The 16879-nt window shown below is 41.3% G+C and overlaps 1 protein-coding gene across 3 annotated transcripts in view; it reads right to left on the reverse strand.

Annotated features, from left to right (window-relative positions):
* tjp3 (tight junction protein 3) overlaps positions 1-16879 on the reverse strand; it is a 33059-nt gene that overhangs the window by 2915 nt on the left and 13265 nt on the right. For all 3 annotated transcript variants that reach the window (XM_022192124.2, XM_022192105.2, XM_022192113.2), the window contains exons 2-28: positions 16775-16831; positions 16237-16361; positions 16021-16123; positions 14966-15353; positions 14737-14840; positions 14433-14622; positions 13886-13961; positions 13668-13768; positions 13392-13479; positions 12686-12868; positions 12416-12519; positions 11464-11548; positions 10737-10813; positions 10498-10594; positions 8441-8526; positions 8242-8314; positions 7071-7144; positions 6739-6802; positions 6512-6668; positions 5442-5550; positions 5128-5347; positions 4846-5051; positions 4660-4755; positions 4445-4524; positions 3430-3640; positions 3184-3284; positions 1321-1896 (exon numbers count right to left, since the gene is read on the reverse strand). In XM_022192124.2, coding sequence (XP_022047816.2) covers positions 1321-1896; positions 3184-3284; positions 3430-3640; positions 4445-4524; positions 4660-4755; positions 4846-5051; positions 5128-5347; positions 5442-5550; positions 6512-6668; positions 6739-6802; positions 7071-7144; positions 8242-8314; positions 8441-8526; positions 10498-10594; positions 10737-10813; positions 11464-11548; positions 12416-12519; positions 12686-12868; positions 13392-13479; positions 13668-13768; positions 13886-13961; positions 14433-14622; positions 14737-14840; positions 14966-15353; positions 16021-16123; positions 16237-16361; positions 16775-16822 — 3822 coding nt within the window. In that variant the 5' untranslated portion in view covers positions 16823-16831. The remainder of the gene's footprint in view (positions 1-1320; positions 1897-3183; positions 3285-3429; positions 3641-4444; positions 4525-4659; positions 4756-4845; positions 5052-5127; positions 5348-5441; positions 5551-6511; positions 6669-6738; positions 6803-7070; positions 7145-8241; positions 8315-8440; positions 8527-10497; positions 10595-10736; positions 10814-11463; positions 11549-12415; positions 12520-12685; positions 12869-13391; positions 13480-13667; positions 13769-13885; positions 13962-14432; positions 14623-14736; positions 14841-14965; positions 15354-16020; positions 16124-16236; positions 16362-16774; positions 16832-16879) is intronic.

The raw sequence follows: 16879 nt of genomic DNA on the forward strand, positions 1-16879 counted from the left end.
ATGGTTGTCCTGTTGGAAGACCCATGACCTGCGACTGAGACCAAGCTTTCTGACACTCGGCAGCACATTTCTCTCCAGAATGCCTTGATAGTCTTCAGATTTCATCGTACCTTGCACACTTTCAAGACACCCTGTGCCAGATGCAGCAAAGCAGCCCCAAAACATTACTGAGCCTCCTCCATGTTTCACCGTAGGGACAGTGTTCTTTTCTTCGTATGCTTGGTTTTTGAGTCTATGAACATAGAGTTGATGTGCCTTACCAAAAAGCTCCAGTTTGGTCTCATCTGTCCAAAGGACATTCTCCCAGAAGCTTTGTGGCTTGTCAACATGCATTTTTGCAAATTCCAGTCTCGCTTTTTTATGAGTTTTTTTCAGCAGTGGTGTCCTCCTTGGTCATCTCCCATGAAGTCCACTTTGGCTCAAACAACGACGAATGGTGCGATCTGACACTGATGTACCTTGGCCTTGGAGTTCACCTTTAATTTCTTTGGAGGTTGCTCTGGGCTCTTTGGATACAATTTCAACGATCCGTCTCTTCAATTTGTCATCAATTTTCCTCTTGCGGCCACGTCCAGGGAGGTTGGCTACTGTCCCGTGGGTCTTGAACTTCTGAATAATATGAGCCACTGTTGTCACAGGAACTTCAAGCTGTTTAGAGATGGTCTTATAGCCTTTACCTTTAAGATGTTTGTCTATAATTTTTTTTCGGATGTCCTGGGACAATTCTCTCCTTCGCTTTCTGTTGTCCATGTTCAGTGTGGTACACACCTTTTCACCAAACAGCAGGGTGACTACTTGTCTCCCTTTAAATAGGCAGACTGACTGATTATGAGTTTGGAAACACCTGTGATGTCCATTAAATGACACACCTGAGTTAATCATGTCACTCTGGTCAAATAGTTTTCAATCTTTTATAGAGGTACCATCATTTTTGTCCAGGCCTGTTTCATTAGTTTGTTTTTTTTTAAATAATTATGTTAATCAACAATTCAAAAGTAATGGCTGTTTTTGATTATTTAATTTTCAATAATTTTTTATTTATTGTTACTTTTGTGAGTTTCAAGTGATTTCAGTGACAATTGTGGGTTTTTCCTTCATTAACTGAGGGGTACCAACAATTTTGTCCACGTGTGTAGTTGTGTCATACTGCACAAAATGCATTTCTGAGTTCTCTCTACTTTTATCCACGGTTCTGCTGTTCCCACGGAGCTACAGCAGTTTAAAAATGAGCCCACGGTGGGTAAAAAAATGCCCAGAAACTTCTTGGAGATAAATCTGCTTCAAATATACAGTGGCACTTTATTGAGAGCACAAACAAACCTGCTGCAGTTTCTCCTCGATGGTGGACAGACTGGCAGGTTCTGAGCTCTCTGGCTGCACGTCTGCATACGAAGGCTCGCTCAGGGAGTATCGAGTGGACGGATCAGGAGCTACAAAGTCTGGAGGTCCGTCTGACGGAGTGGTGGGAGCGACTACATCCAGAGCGCTGAAGTCCGAGTCTGTAAAGCTGCGATGGGACGGGTCTTCCTCGGCGGGGCTGTGCGGTGGGCTGTACTGGTTCCGGCGAAGCGTCCGGGGCTCAGGGACGTGCATCAGCGGCGGGACTTCTCTGAGCGAGTGCGTGTCAGATCGAGTCTCGACCTCCATCGTGGGGCTCTCGCGCTCGAAGGCCGGTTCTGACGATCGGGCCAAAGCAGCTCCGGCCGCCCTGGAGCTTCTTGGGATCCTGGCTGCGTCCTGACCGGGGTAAGCCTCGTCCAGGTCCTCGTTGTCGGTGTACACCTCTCCGTCCGTGAACGCCTCTCCGTCGGTGTCCTCCAGGTCGCTCGCGGCGCTGAGGTAGTCAGACTGGGTTTGATCCAGAGCGTCCAAGTCCTGTTCTCCACCGCTCTCCAACTGCAAAGAAAAAGAAATTACACAGACTTACTGAGTAGCTAAAAGGCATTTTTTTTCCTCAAAGTACACATCTTTAAAACCTCTGAACTCCAAAATCTGTGGGCAGTTTTAAAAGCATGATGCATTTATCACATAGTTTTTAACCCTCCTGTTGTCTTCATTTACAGGCACCAAAATGCATTTTCTTGTCTGAAAAAAATCTCAAAAATCAGCAAAAAAGTTCCACAAATTTCTGAAAATTTGCAAAACCTTCAGGAAGAAAACTCCAATAATTCCTTAAAAGTTTCCTTTAAAGGTTTTTTTTTTTAAATTCCAAAATTGGGCACAAAAATTCTTGTAAATATTTTCAAAAAATGAGTAAAAATCTTCCAAAAAATTCTAAAAAATATCTAAAGTGATTACACACATATCAGTAAAACTTCTAATATTTTCTTTAAGATCATTCACAAAAAAATCAACCAAAATTTGCTAGTTTTTGGTTGATTTTTTTGTGAATGTTCTTAAAAAACATTTTTTAACATTTCTTTTTTTCCACCAAAAAATGTTCAAAGATTCCCCAAAAGTGTAGAAAAGACATCAGAAGTTTCACTGCGAAAACAGATTTTTTTCCACACATTTTCAAACTTTAAAACGGGTCAGTTTTGACCCGCAGGATGACATGAGGGTTAAACTGATTTAATAAATGCAAGGCTGTAAATCTAAATATCAAAAGTTTACTCCTTTGAATCCTTTTCATTAGATTGTACCTTGGGCTGAAAAATGTATCACAATTTGTAAAAATGGAGTCACAAAATCCTAAAGACTGCAGCTTAGGATATATAAAATTTCTGGTTTTATTTGGCTTTATTCGATTCAAGCAGATTGAAACTTTCTGAGAGTGTTTATGCGGCACATTGATGAATGCACGCTCCGTGGTGCAGACATGCATGCTGTGGTTCCACTGACATAACCTCAGTGATGTTACCTAATAGCCACATGTGGTGCTTTTTGCAGGTCTTAATTTAAACTCTCATGTCAGCGGTTTGACTAATTTGTGTCATCCTAGCTGTGTGACAATCACACTTCTGATGGTATCTCATGTGGTCATAAAACTCCATCACGTTTTAAATCTACTCCACAGTAAATACTGAACCGTGAAATTCCAAATATCTGTCGGGAAAATCACAGACGTTTTCTCCGAATCTTTCAGCCCTCTGAGCAACCATATGCTTAACACGGAACAAAGTCTGTGTGAAAAGAGATTAAACGTAAATGCTGAGGTGAGTGAATAGCAGTTGTGTGTCGTACCGTGACTTCAGACACCCAGACAGGTTTGGACTGCTGGTGGCGAATCTTCTCCTTCAGAGCATCGTACCAGACGTTGGAGCCGGGCTGCAGGTCGACACGAGCTGCAAAGAAAGTCAGGAGGAATACTGTGAAGCAGCATGAAATGACAAAATCCGTCTGTCAAGAACACACAGGGAAAATGTAAACTTCCTTAACCCCAGTGCTGTTACAGTTCTCATGCATTTTCTAATGTAACATGATGATAACCTGAGAAAAGATGGCTGCAGTGTTTCCTCATCTTCAGGGCCTGAGCGTAAAGGCGTCTGGAGCTCTTGCTGGAGTTGGGGCTGTAGCGCTGCCTCATGGCCTTGACGTCCTTGCGGCTGTGAGGGTCTAAGAACAGCACCATGGGGTGGTACTGGATGTAGTTCAGCCTCTCCACTGCAGTGGGAGTGATGTCCAGCAGAGGGTGCTTGTCCTGGAAGGAGAGATGATACAAACTCAGTCAAAGAGGAAATGATGAGAACGCTCAGAAAGGACACAGATTTTTACGTTGTTAACCTTCTGAAACCCAAAACCTACCGGCAGGTTTGACAATGAAGTTATTTATTTATTTTTAATCAAAAAAATATACCATTTATTAGAGAAATAATCATTGAAAACCGTCATCTGTGTTGGGAATAATATACAAATCTCAACTTAAAACTGTGATACAGTGGCCACTCGCCATATCACAGTTCTTTTTTGCAGTCTCACTGTATCGCAGATTTTTTAAAATTGGATTTGGTATTTTGGATTTTTTGCTATATTGCAGGATTTTGCTGAATATAGGTCTTTACATGTATTTAACCCTCATGTTGCCCTGCAGGTCAAAACTGACCCGTTTTAAAGTTTGAAAATGTGGAAAAATATATATATTTTGACATAGAAACTTCTGATGTCCACATTTTCGGGAAATTTTTGGACATTTTTTGGTGGGAAAAAAGAAATGCTAAAAATGTTTCCGAAGAACATTCACAAAAAAATTGCATTTTTCTTTGTTATTATTTAAAGCACTATAGCTGTATCAAATGGCACAAAAGACATTTATGACTTTTATCTACTTTTATTCATGGTTGTTCTGTTTCCACAGAGGTGCAGGACTTTATGTTGCAGTGAAAATGAGCCTACAGTGAGCAAAAATGAGACAGAAGCAAAAAAAAAAAAGGCTATCAAGTTGTTTGTGTAAATGTGGCTCCATATAAATTGCTTCTTCTTGCTAACTGGACGTTCGTCTGCTCACCTTCTCTGCTATTCTCCTCACAGTGTCCAGTTTAATAACAGTGGAGCCGCTGTCTCCTCCTCCACTGCGAGGGACCATGTCTGCAGCGGCACAACAGGAAAGAAAGAAATGTTTTATGATAATAATAGATCAGGAAAAAAAGGGTGACAAAGACGAGGAAGTACGTTCATGCAACTCATAAAACAACAGGAAAAAAAAAAAAAGAGGAAACCAACCTGCCACCTCGTATTCATCGGGCATCTCTCTGGCCAGCTTCTCCATGGCGATGTCATTGAGAGGACCCAGGATGACGATGGGCCGTTTGAAATTAGCTGGAGAAACAAACACATCGACTGGGTTAAAACGTGTTCAACTAGCTGTGGATTTTCCTCATGAGACAAAACTGTGTGAGGATGAAAAACCTTCTCTGAGCAGGACTCTCTCATAAGCCGGGAATTTGCCCTGGATGGTGAGCTGCAGCAGATCATCACGAGACCTCCGGGTGTTTTTCTCATTCTTTTTGTTCCCTCTGAGCCCCCGTAGTTTCCAGAACTCGGCTCTCGGTCCAGACACCTGCCTCTCTCCAGTCCCTCGCTGAGCCTGCTCGAGGCTGGCCAGCTTCTCAGCCCTGCAGGAGACAGAATAGCTGAACCCTGGTTCTTGGTTTAACTAGAAATCCAAACCTCCGTGTCCTCCTTCCTCACCTGGCCTGGTTGGGGATGGTGCCTTTGTCCATCTCGTGCAGGTCGTTGCCCATGCGAATAGCCAGCCAGTTGCCAATCTTCCCGCGGTGCATCGTGTCCACCACCCTGAACACTTCTCCTCTGGTGAAGGCCAGACCGATGGGGCCGTCCGGCTCGTGATCAAAGTGGGTTCGGATGTAGAAGTTGTCCCCCAGGTTGGACTTGGTGATCTTCTTATAAACTACGGACAGCCAGAGTTAGGACTGATGTGTTCTCTCACCATTCAGGACTCAAAGAAACAAGTTAGCCTACGATCAGCTCGGTTTTACACTTACGGTCCATCTTGTTCTGTGTGCAGATTTCTACTGGTTCTCCTGTCTTGATGTTGAGGAGAAAGTTGGCAGCTTCTTCTCGTGTGAAATGACCAAACTCTACTTTATTGACCTGAGCAACAAAAAATAGAGACACAATATTACACATATGGCATATACTATACATCTTACTGAGATTCAAGCCAGCTTGCTTTCAAAATATATAAAAATTGTAAAAACACAATCTGTTTGGATTACAAATACAGATCCTGTTCTGATGTGGTGAAACTTCAGCCATAAAAAACTAAATAAATCAGTTTATCTAAGTGAGTCGACTGTCAACAAATCAAGCTGAAGATGTGTCATTTGACACAGAAGATAACTTGTGGTGACTAAAAGGCTCAACTAGAAAGTTAATTTATTAAAAGCAATCTTCTCTTGTCTTGCATTAATGGGACTTCTTGCTCTAATACTTCTTTATGTGGTTCATTTGTTTCCCTTCGAACAAGTTGTTCCTCTTAACTGAAGTAGGCAGTGCACACTTAGCCCAATTTGTTCAGAAAAAAAGTGAACTCTCGTGTCATCCTGCTGGTCAAATTGACCCATTTTAAAGTTTAAAAATGTGGGGAAAAAAAATATGTATTTTCACAGCGAAAACTTCCACATTTTCAATATTTTTGGGAAATATTTTGAATTTTTTTTGGTGGGAAAAAAAGAAATGTTAAAAAAATGTTTCTTTAAGAACATTCAGGAATTTTCACTGGATTTTGGTTGATTTTTTTCCCCCCGCATGTTCATATTAAAACTTTTACTGATTTAAATGGAATCATTTTTAGATAGTTTTAGGATTTTTTTGGATGTTGTTAAATGATGTGTCAAACATCTCAGAAACCTGGTTCACAAAAAGAAATTGACAACCTTCCATTATCTATAATTGTGGTTTTGGGTTTTGTTGAGCTAAGAAAGTCTAAGTTTCTTTGCTGTACACCCCTGATTTATGATAGCTGAAATCAACATTCACAGTATTTCTTCATTACTCTTAATCTAAGAGATGATAATTAACTAAGACAAGGTGTAAAACAAAGTTTGGCCACCTGCAGGATCTGGTCTCCGTCCTTCATCCCCTGCTCGTACGCCGGACTGTTCGGCTGAACTCCACCAACAAAAATCCCAACATCGTTTCCTCCGACGAGCCTCAGCCCGATGCTGCGCTCTTTAATGAACGACACTGTGTGAACGTCTGAGCTGTACCTGAAAGAGACGGGGAGGAAATCAGATTACTGCTGTTCTGAATGTGCAATATTTAGAGCCAGACACTCACCCCGGATTAGATGAAGGGTAGGAGTCTGGAGGTAGAGAATAGATGGGCTCCTCTGTAGGCTTGCCTGGAGGAGACACAGAAATGTGAATAATAACTTATTAACTGAACCTATAAAAAGTTCAAAACTGTCAAAAAAGCACAAAATAAATAAACTCAGCTTACAGCAAAGCTCTAAATCTTCATAATTATTCTACATTTAGCTTCAGTGTGAAACTAACGACCAAAAGTTTGACATTTTTACTTGATAAATTCCTCAAACAGCAAAACTGGAATCCTTCGAACGATTCAATAACTTATTTGTTGCTGATTAGATGGATTGTCCTGATCCTTACTGTAGACTGGCGGGTTGTTCTTCACTGAAATCCCAGACCTGAGGGTGCCGGTTCCATTAGGAGCCCGAGGAGCACTGAAAGTGGAGAAAACAATCACTGGTATGAGTCTTATACTGTGGTGCAAGTAGTTATCATTTTCACTATTGATTATTTTCTCAATTAATCAATTAGTTGTGTCAGAAAACTAGTCTGAGACGGTGTTTTGTTCACAACCCAAACATAATGAGTTTGCTGTCACAGAAGGGCAAAGAAACCACAAAATTATCTAATTTAAAAAGCAAGAATCTGAGAATTTTGACATTTTTTCTCTTAAGAAATACTCAAACCAGCTGCTGATTATTTAAGTCCAAACAGTTTCTGGGTGTTTTTTGTGGCTCTTTCACATTTATCCTCACTATGGACTCATTTTTCACAGTAATATAAAGTCCTGCACTTCTTTGGAAACAGAACAACCCTGGCAAGAAGTAGAGAGACTCCAAAATATCTTTTTTGTAGTATGGTGCAGTTATAATCCAATAAATCATAAAAATGAAAATCTGAAGTTGAATTCCTTTGATTATTCTTTTTTTTTTTTTTTTTACAAAAACATGAAGAATAAACTAAATCAATATTTACTGCATTTTCTAAATTGCCCACTGATGTTACCAACACTTCAAAAAAAATGGAGGCTCCTTCAGCATAGCTATACATATTTTACCATTTTTATTTTTATTTTGTTGTAACTTATCTGCTCCGCGTCAACACTGCCTGCAGTTCAGCCCAGCTCAGCTACAAAGTCCCTGAATTTTCTTTATTTCACAGTGAGCTACAGCTGAGTCACCTATGTCTTCCTGATTGCACCGAGGAGTGCTGAATTCTTATTTTTTGACAGAATCTGGTTTGAACAAACTGTGCAATTTTGGCGAATTTTTAAATGAAACATGTAGAATAAAGTGATTTTGTTTAAATGTCAAGATTTGGTAAAGTTTAGGAACCATCAGAAAGTTGAAAAGCAGATAATTTAAAACCTGTCAGTAGATTTTGGTTCACAGAGATAATAGCTGAAAACTAATTGATTAATCATTGCAGTGTCGGACTCACAGAGCATTTACAACACTTAAAATGCTAATGGAAATGCTGCTTAATGTTCATTTCTTTGTGTAATGAGGTGAATAATATCACTCTGCTGTACCGGGGCCGGCTGTCCTCCCGCTCAGAGCTTCCAGACCTTCTGAGATGTGAAAGCTGATCTGAATCTGAAGAATCTGAATGAAATCAAGAGAAAGACACACTTTTCAGGAGTTATTCTGGGATTTCTGCTCTAATAAATAATGCTCTAATCTACAAGACAGACCAGGAAAGGATGAGAGAGTGTGAAACAGTAAACTGACCATCAGGAGGAGGTCTGACGGGAGATGGAGCACGACGAGGAGGCTCCTGCTTTACAGGGACTGAGGTGGATTTCTCAGGTAGGACTCTTAAGGAGGATAAAAAAACACATCATCATTAACCAGTAATCTCTTGTCGTCTTGTTACATTCATTTTCTTGTCACACAGCAACCAGTCATGTCAAAAGTCTCATGTTGTTTTTGCACGTCAGCAGCCGAAACATCTTGTGATGCAATCTTTGCAGGAAGTCGTGTCATGTGCACGACCGAGTGCAGAGCGTCGTTCAACAAGACAGACACTTGTGTGTGTCGTGTGCAGGAGATAAGCAGATGAACCAGTCAGACATCCTCTGCACAGCCAAGCAGAAACTTAAAGGTGCATTTCGAAAGTAAGAGACAATCCCGTTTTATTCAAAATGTGTCCACTGATGGAGATTCTGATTAAATCTTTACACAGTTGCAGCTTTTACATTGTTTTCAGCATCATCATTTTCATTGCATGAAATGTTACTGTGAACCTTTTTATGAGAGACTTTTAATGTTAACGCACTAAAAGCCAAACTGCTAAATTTATGAGTCTGTTAATAACCACTTTTTTTTTTATTAACACAGCTATTTAGCATCACCAATATCGGTCTGAGATTCCTAACATTACCTCACTGACAAACCAACTAACCAGAACAGCCTACATATTGACTCTATACAGTGACAGGTATTTAAAGAACCCACATTACGCAGTTTTGGAATGGTTACATGCTTTAATGTCCTAAAACACATCATTTCTCCTCATATTGTACATTACTGCAGCACCACTTCTCATCTGAAACACTATTTTTACTACTGAAAATCCCAGTTGCTTTAATTGGTCCGCCAGCCATACTAAAATGAGGTAATACTGGTTCTGTACTGTAATGTCAGATCTATATGTATAAGAAAAATGGTTTTGTTAAGGAAATAATGGTGGGCTGCATGAAAACGGGTCATTCTTTGTTTGAGTGTTCCTAAGCAGATGATATGGAAATGTGCTGCATGCTGATATAAACAAATACAGCTCCTTGCAGTTCAGTTTGATTCATGGTACTCATCTTAGGGAACTTTACATAGTAAGGTGAAGACCCTACAGTAATATATTTTAGAGAGGAGCCAAACAAGATGAGAAAATTGTCTGTGAATTAGCTGTTGGGCAACAGCAAGAGGAAGAAACTATCTTTTAGCAGGAAGAAACACCCGGTAGAACCAGGCTCAGGGAGGGCAGCCATCTGCCTCAACTGGTCTGAGTGAGGGCAAAGTAACGGACTTCAAATGAGGAGTGTCATGCAGGTAGGGAGCAGCATTATTTTACTACAAAAAGAAACCCAAATAATTCCCTTTAGGCAGCTCTTTGAGGACAGTGGAAAGAAAAAAACCTCCCTATTAACAGGAAGGAATCTGGCTGAACCAGTTTAGGGAGAGCGGTCATCTGCCTCGACTGGTCTGAGTGAGGGTAAATTAACAGAAGAAAAGCTTTACTTCAAATGAGGAGTTTCAGGAAGGTAAGGAGCTGTGTGTTAAAACAAAGAGACCTCAATTCTTTTTGCAACCAACAAATCTTTTAAAAAATAGCAACATACATTCTGGCTTCTCCTTGTCATATCTTTGCAGGGGAATTCTCTCTGCTCCCTTTGGGGCTTTGAAAATTTGTGGACTTTTTAACATGCAAAAAAAAAAAAAAAGCTGATGCATAACACAATGAAGGAAAGGGAAACCCTCAATTGGGGTCTTTAGGATCAATTATTGCAAATATTTAACAGGCTGTAAGGTTCTTATATGAACTGCCCATGTTCAGACTGAGCACTTGTTCAGGTTACCATCATCAGTAGACTGCAGGATTACAGTCAATAGTTCAGGCCGATGTTAAAGTTCGGCTGTTGGAAAAGTTTAGGGTTTGTTTTCAGGTTGTGTATTGAGAGGAATGAATTGTGAATCTTGTCAATATGAAACCGAGCACATACGACATAAAAAATGTCTGTTGAGAGAAATACTGTTAACATCAGGCCATCAAAATAAAAAAAAGGTGTCACCTGTATCTATTTTTGGCTGTGTTGGAGTTTCCGTTGTCTGTAGACTGCTGTCGAGGTACAGATGCATAACTGGCCTCTGATTCAGAGTCAGATTGAGCTGTGGAGGTCAATAAAACAGGACATTACTCAGAAAAGTCCCACAGAAACATTAACAGTTTAACACCGAACATCTCAAGCCTAAAACGTGCTTTAGATTTGAGATGCGAAACATGATGTCAGCTAATATTGTGCAAACAGACCTCTCTGCGGCAGTTCGTTAGATTTGCTCCACCTCGGCGGCTCCACCGTCGGCTGCAGAGAAACAGCTGGAAGAACTCTGGAAGAGAAGAGAGGGAGGCGGGAGTGAGGGAGGAGGAAGACAACAAGTCTCAGTTACATTTGGCGAAGGGGGACCAGTGGCTAATTTGATGATTATTGATGAGAGGATGTTGAATATTCACCTTCTGATCTGTGAGGGAAGCTTCTCTTTGACGGCTTTGTGACCGATCAAAAGCAATCATTTTTAGTGAGTGTAGCTACTCCATTCTTGATACTGTGACTTTTAAACAAGCAGATTGCCAAGAACTGATGGATTAATTTGGATCTATATTCTACAGATGTCTGATTAGAGTGTTGCTGCTTCAGCGAGAAGTGTCCTCTGTTTAATCAACACTTAGCCACATACAGGAGAGGGACATGTTCAGTGAAAGTTACTTTTATTTCATTAATTAACAAAATGCAACACACTTGGTATACAGTCAAAGACACAAATAAAGCAAAAAAATAAAAAATAAAAGGCTATGAAATGAGTTAAAGCACAAAAATGAGTAAATCAATAAAAATCATAAATGAGAAAGGGTTAAAATACAAATAAAAACATGATGTTTTTAAAGTTAAAGATGGGAGAGTCGCGCAGCCTGCTCAGTTTCCGGTCCGTGATCTTGTTGAGGGTTCGGGTAGGGGGTTTGGGTGGACCTTCATCTGTACCTGTATCTGCTGAGAGACTCCGGACTGTAGGAGGTGGTGTGCCTTTGAGGAGGCCCCGACACGCTGTCCGAGTCCGAATCAGAATCTGAGAGAAAACAGAAAACAACCACAGTTAGAAAAAAAATGGAAAACTGTTGCAGATTTAATGCTGCAGCAAATGCACTTTTGACTGAGCGGCAGAAGCAATTCATCTTTTTTCAGCAACGTTATTTTCTGATCCTTCCAATGCGATATGTTTATATATTTCAGATGAACTGTTTGTTGGCAGAGCTACAACTACAGTCAGATAATTGTCAGCGTCTCACTTCGCTATCTCTACATGTGTCACCACATCAAATCATAGTAAAACTGCTGTATATAATAACAATAAAAAAATCTTTATTTATACAGCACCTTCAAAAAAAAAAACAGAGATTGAAAAGAGCTTTAAAGACAGTCCTAAAAAAAGGACGACACAGAAGGATAGTTAGCTAAACACAGAGAAATAGTTTTATTTTGAAAAGACCACACAAGCAAATGTGGAGAAACAGAATTAAACTAAATAAAGATAAGGAGAAAGAAAGAAAGAAAGAAAGAAAGAAAGAAAGAAAGAAAAGCACCAAAAATATCAAATTAAGGAAAAAGAACTTGTAGAGTAAAAGGAAACTGAGGGCAAAACTATAAAAAAAAAAAATGTAAAAATAATAATAATAATAATTGTAGTAGTAGTAATAATAAATAAACTAAATAAATACATTAAATTATAAGAAACAATACTCTGTACCAAAAAAACAAACAAAAAAAATCTATTAGCCAGAATGTTCTGCTCTGGGTTCAAGTTTGTTAGACTGGTGACACCTGCTCATCACCAAACATTCAAAACGTTAAGCAAACACTGTCAGGTAGGAGGTGACAGGAAACATCCGGGACGTAGAAGAAAGTTGGACTGTTATGTATGTGAGTGTGTGCTGACCTGGAGGTGGGACTCTGACGGGCGAGTTGACCCTCCTCGGTGGCTCCTGGCGAACCGTGATTGGAGAAGATTTCAACCCTGCAGCAGGAAGATCAGGAAGAACTCTGCAGAAAGGAGACAGAGAAGGCAAATATGGCCAGATGGTTGGTTGGGTATAGAAGTGGGACTGAAGCGAAAAGATTCTGCTTTCTATCGTTTCCAGCTGCACACTGTGTATGATAACGTCGGAATAAAAAACAAACAAACAAAAAAAACAAGCCGTGTTCATACTTGTATCGGGTGTCCGGTCGGGGACTCTCTCTGCGTTGAGGCGGGGAGGCGCTGCGATCCGAGTCAGAGTCTGAGACGGGCCTTCGGGGGCGTGAGGCCGAGGATGTGGGTCGAGATGTGTTCCAGGTTGGGACGACGGGAGAAGATCGAGGGTTGGGGAGGGCGGATATCCCTGACAGAGGTCTGCAGGAAGAACAACAACAGACTTTAATGTCTGACATAATAATCTCTGCATTTACAGAAACTAACCGGAATGAAAGTAGGAAGAATTACTCAGGTGGTACGTTTACCCTTTATTAAATATTCAAAATAATTCTGTCAAACTAAGATGTAAAGAATATCTGTGTCAATACAAGATTCAAACAGAAAGAAGAAAACAGAGTGCTTTCTCATAATAGAATCTGACCTCTGGTTCATGTACAGAAAGTAAAACTGAAACCACTATGTTCATCTCAAACAAAAGACACAAACTAGGGTTGAGCTGCAGTGTTAAAAACAGGAGAGCGATTACAATCTCTGCTTTTCTGACCAGAAAAAGAAGATTTTGTGGAACCTTCACTATATGTTAAACCTGTTACCGTTTTTTAGCCGCCTGAATATTTAAAAATCACAACTGTTTTAGAAATGTTTTATATTCATTTAGAGTTTTGTTTTTATCTGTACATGTGAGATGCACTGTTTGACAGCTACAAAGAAGTGAACTGACTTGTATTTGCTGGACGGGTCTCTGTCTGCACTGTTCTTCCTGACACGAGGAGGAGAGACGCTGTGGTCGGACTCTGATTCGGACGGAGCTGAGGAGACAATAATAAACAGTTAGAATGACAATAACAGTGCTTTTATCGCTTCAGTGGACACATATTTTGGATTTCAGCTCAATTTACAGTTTAACTTCTTTGTTTTTTCCAGAGAGGCTGTGACACGGTCAAGGTTTGTCTGAATATAATGGGATGTGTGAATGTGGGTAAAAAAGTGGACTGACCTCTGCGAGGGGCGTAGGTTTTCGGTGGAGGTCGAGACAAAGTGGCGCGAACAGGTGATGAATCCCTGGACTTGGCTGGTGGTGGAGGTTCAGCTCTCGTTCTGGAAGAGAATAAATACATGTCCTCAGTGTTTCAAGACAAAGGAAGCAACACAAAAACACATCCATTTATTCTCTGTCTCTAGATAGACGAAGAGACTAGATTTATAGGTCTGTACCTGCGCGTGCGTTTCTCTCGGGTTGGGTGACGCGATGCTCTGTGTGTTGGGACGTCGTCATCAATGTCTGAAATGTCTGATAATAAAACAGGAAATAATTAAATCATCAAAATAACAGTAAATCTTTCACCTGGGATTTGTACAGTTTCTTGTTTTCTATACTTGATGCCACTATTCCCCTATCTTTCCCTGCGTCTTTTCAAATCTGCACTCTTTCTATTAATCTGTTGACACTTGGATGTGTCATCTTCATGTCTGAATGAACAATGCTTTGGTTATTCTCAGCCGTTCATATTTTCAGTGTAATTCGACAAGCTAAAAGTTAATTGCACTTTTTTCAGTTTTTCCAAAGATATCTCAATAATATCATGAATCCTGTTGGCTACAGTAAAGCTGTAGTTCAATTCTGATATCATGACAAACTGATTTGTACTTTGGCTCTTATGTCTGAATGAAGCTCCACGAACATTAACTTAAGAGCGGCCATCACTTTAAGCCAATCCTGTGCTCTACATTTAACATTTAACTCCCTAACTGGACTTCTTACCCTCCAGCTCTGAGCTGCTGTCTCTGCGACGGTCGTCCTCGCTGTTGGGGGCGCTGTCCTCCACCTCGGGGATGCTGACCAGGAACTTGCGGTCGTCCCTGAGCACCGTCATGGTCAGTTTGCCTCGACTCTTCTCCACCAGGTGCTTTGTCTCCAGCAGGGACAGATTCTCCGTCGTCATGCCATTGATCTGCTCGCAAGAATAAAGCAATTAACACATCGTGAGGATTATATTTCGTTGTATATAAATGATGGATTTTGAAAGTTTCTAGGCTTTTGTAACAGAAAATGTACAAATGTTCACCTTGAGAATGAGATCTCCCTCCTGCAGCGTTCCTTCTTTTGCCGCCAGACCTGTGTCTGTCATGTGCTTGATAAAGATCTGACTGCCCAGCTTCAGTCCATACTCTGCAGAAAAAGAAACACAGCATTAATCCTGACGGAAACCAGCACTTAAGAAAAGATCCAAGTTTTTTTTTTTTTTGACGTGTAGAAACTGAAACTCTGAGCTTAGTTTACTTCTGAAGTCCTACCATCTGTGATTCTCTTTTTAACCAATGTGGTTTTGATGGGTTTGTCTGGGAAGTCGTTGCGTGGCAGCTTCTTATACCCCGAAGACATCAGCGGCAGCGTGTTTCCGTATCCATTGCGGCCCGGTGAGGAGCTCCGAGTACGGTAGCGGTCGTCTCGGTTGTCGCTGCCGTCGGAGTAACGTCGTGTTCGTCTGGGAGGGTCCGCATCCAGCAGGTTGGAATGGGAACCTGCTCGGGATCGTCTGGAAGGATCCACATCCAGCAGGTTGGAATGGGAGGCTGCTCGGGATCGTCTGGAAGGATCCACATCCAGCAGGTTGGAATGGGAGGCTGCTCGGGCCGGCCTGTTGGTTGCTGGGATCTGGATCGTACGAGGGCGTTTCACCGTCTGCAGGAGAGCAGAGACTTAGAGGATCCAAGACTAGATGGAAATCATTTAAGGCGTTGTAAACCAAACTCAGGTGTTTTCAAATTGGAGCTGATTTTGAAATTGGGATGTGTAAGGAGGAGGTTAGCTGAAATTCTTCCTGGTAATCTCAGGCATGCAAACACTACAAGGTTGGAAAATAATGTGGGGCAAAGAGGGAGCAACGCCGTGAGGGGAATGTGATGTAAAGAAAATGGATACAGATGCAACAAACTGCATGAATAATAGTTTGCAGTGAGGAAAACAAAACGCAAAAAGCACGAGGCAAAACGAATCTGGGCATCAAAATGATTGAAAATGCAGTCAAAATTGGTTGTTTGTTCTTCAGGGAGAGCTGGAGATGAGATTTTAACTCGGTTGCAAATCAATTCCAACATCAGTGGTTAGCATTAGCCTAAGGACCACAATGACTTCCAGTGTCAGTAACTATCCTGATTTTACCTCCTAAATACCATGTTTAATGTTACTGGTGCGGCCTCGATGAGTCTGCGCGCAGTTTGGGAGGTTTAAAACTAGATTTGCAAACTGACATTTCAACTCTGATTTGTTGAATGAGTTAAATGGACGTAAATCACCCCTGAACTCCTGTGATGACCCCGACTTTAGTTGCTTCTCTCTCCATACTCACTATGTCGGCTGTCTTGCCACATGACTTGAGGGTCTGGATGGTGTAGTTAGAGTGCACATTTGCCATAGATTGTCCATTAACCATGACAATCTGGTCTTTGGTGCTGCAATGTACAAAAAAAAGTACGACTCTGTCAGCAGGTAAAGTTACACACGTACTGTATGTAAACAGGAGATCATGTGTCTCCGTCTGTAAACAGTCGTGCAGTCGACTTACAACAGTCGTCCCATGGCTGGTCCATTTGGCAGCACATCTGAAACCACCACCGCTGTGTCCCCGGTGTCTGGGTGAGGCTTGTCCTTGCCTCCAGATATGGCAAAACCAAACCCAAACTTGGGATCCTACAATTTACAGAGAACAAGATCACAAAATGGGGGAGGTTGAAAATGACAGGTGAAAGAATGCAGGAAGGTGGAGAATTAGCATGTGTGAGAGATGGAGGAGATAGAGGGAGACGGAGCACATTCCAGCGACGTTCAGCTCCGCTCGAGACGGGACGGTGAAGTTGCTGCTGTGGGGTGCAGCAGGGTGTGTCGCTTTGAATTCCTGCTGCAGCCTGAGCTGTGAAACTGAGAGGTCTGAAGCACGGCTCAGGCCAAACCCCGAAAGTCCTTCACAATAATCACAAAATGTACTGAAACTACCTCAACACCATAAACCGAGCACAGACCAACCTTAAACAGTCTGCAGATTAAATTTACTTTACTGCTAATGTCCATGCAGATTCTGAAAGTGGAAAAGCAAAACAACGTACTTTGTTTAGCGTTATGGTGTGTTGCTCCCATATCGTTAAGTCCTCCATGCCTGGTTTCTGCAGAGAGAAAAAACACACATCATGAGGACACTTTTAAGCTTTCAC

Source organism: Acanthochromis polyacanthus, chromosome 4 (assembly GCF_021347895.1).
Source record: "Acanthochromis polyacanthus isolate Apoly-LR-REF ecotype Palm Island chromosome 4, KAUST_Apoly_ChrSc, whole genome shotgun sequence".
Classification (NCBI taxonomy): domain Eukaryota; kingdom Metazoa; phylum Chordata; class Actinopteri; family Pomacentridae; genus Acanthochromis; species Acanthochromis polyacanthus.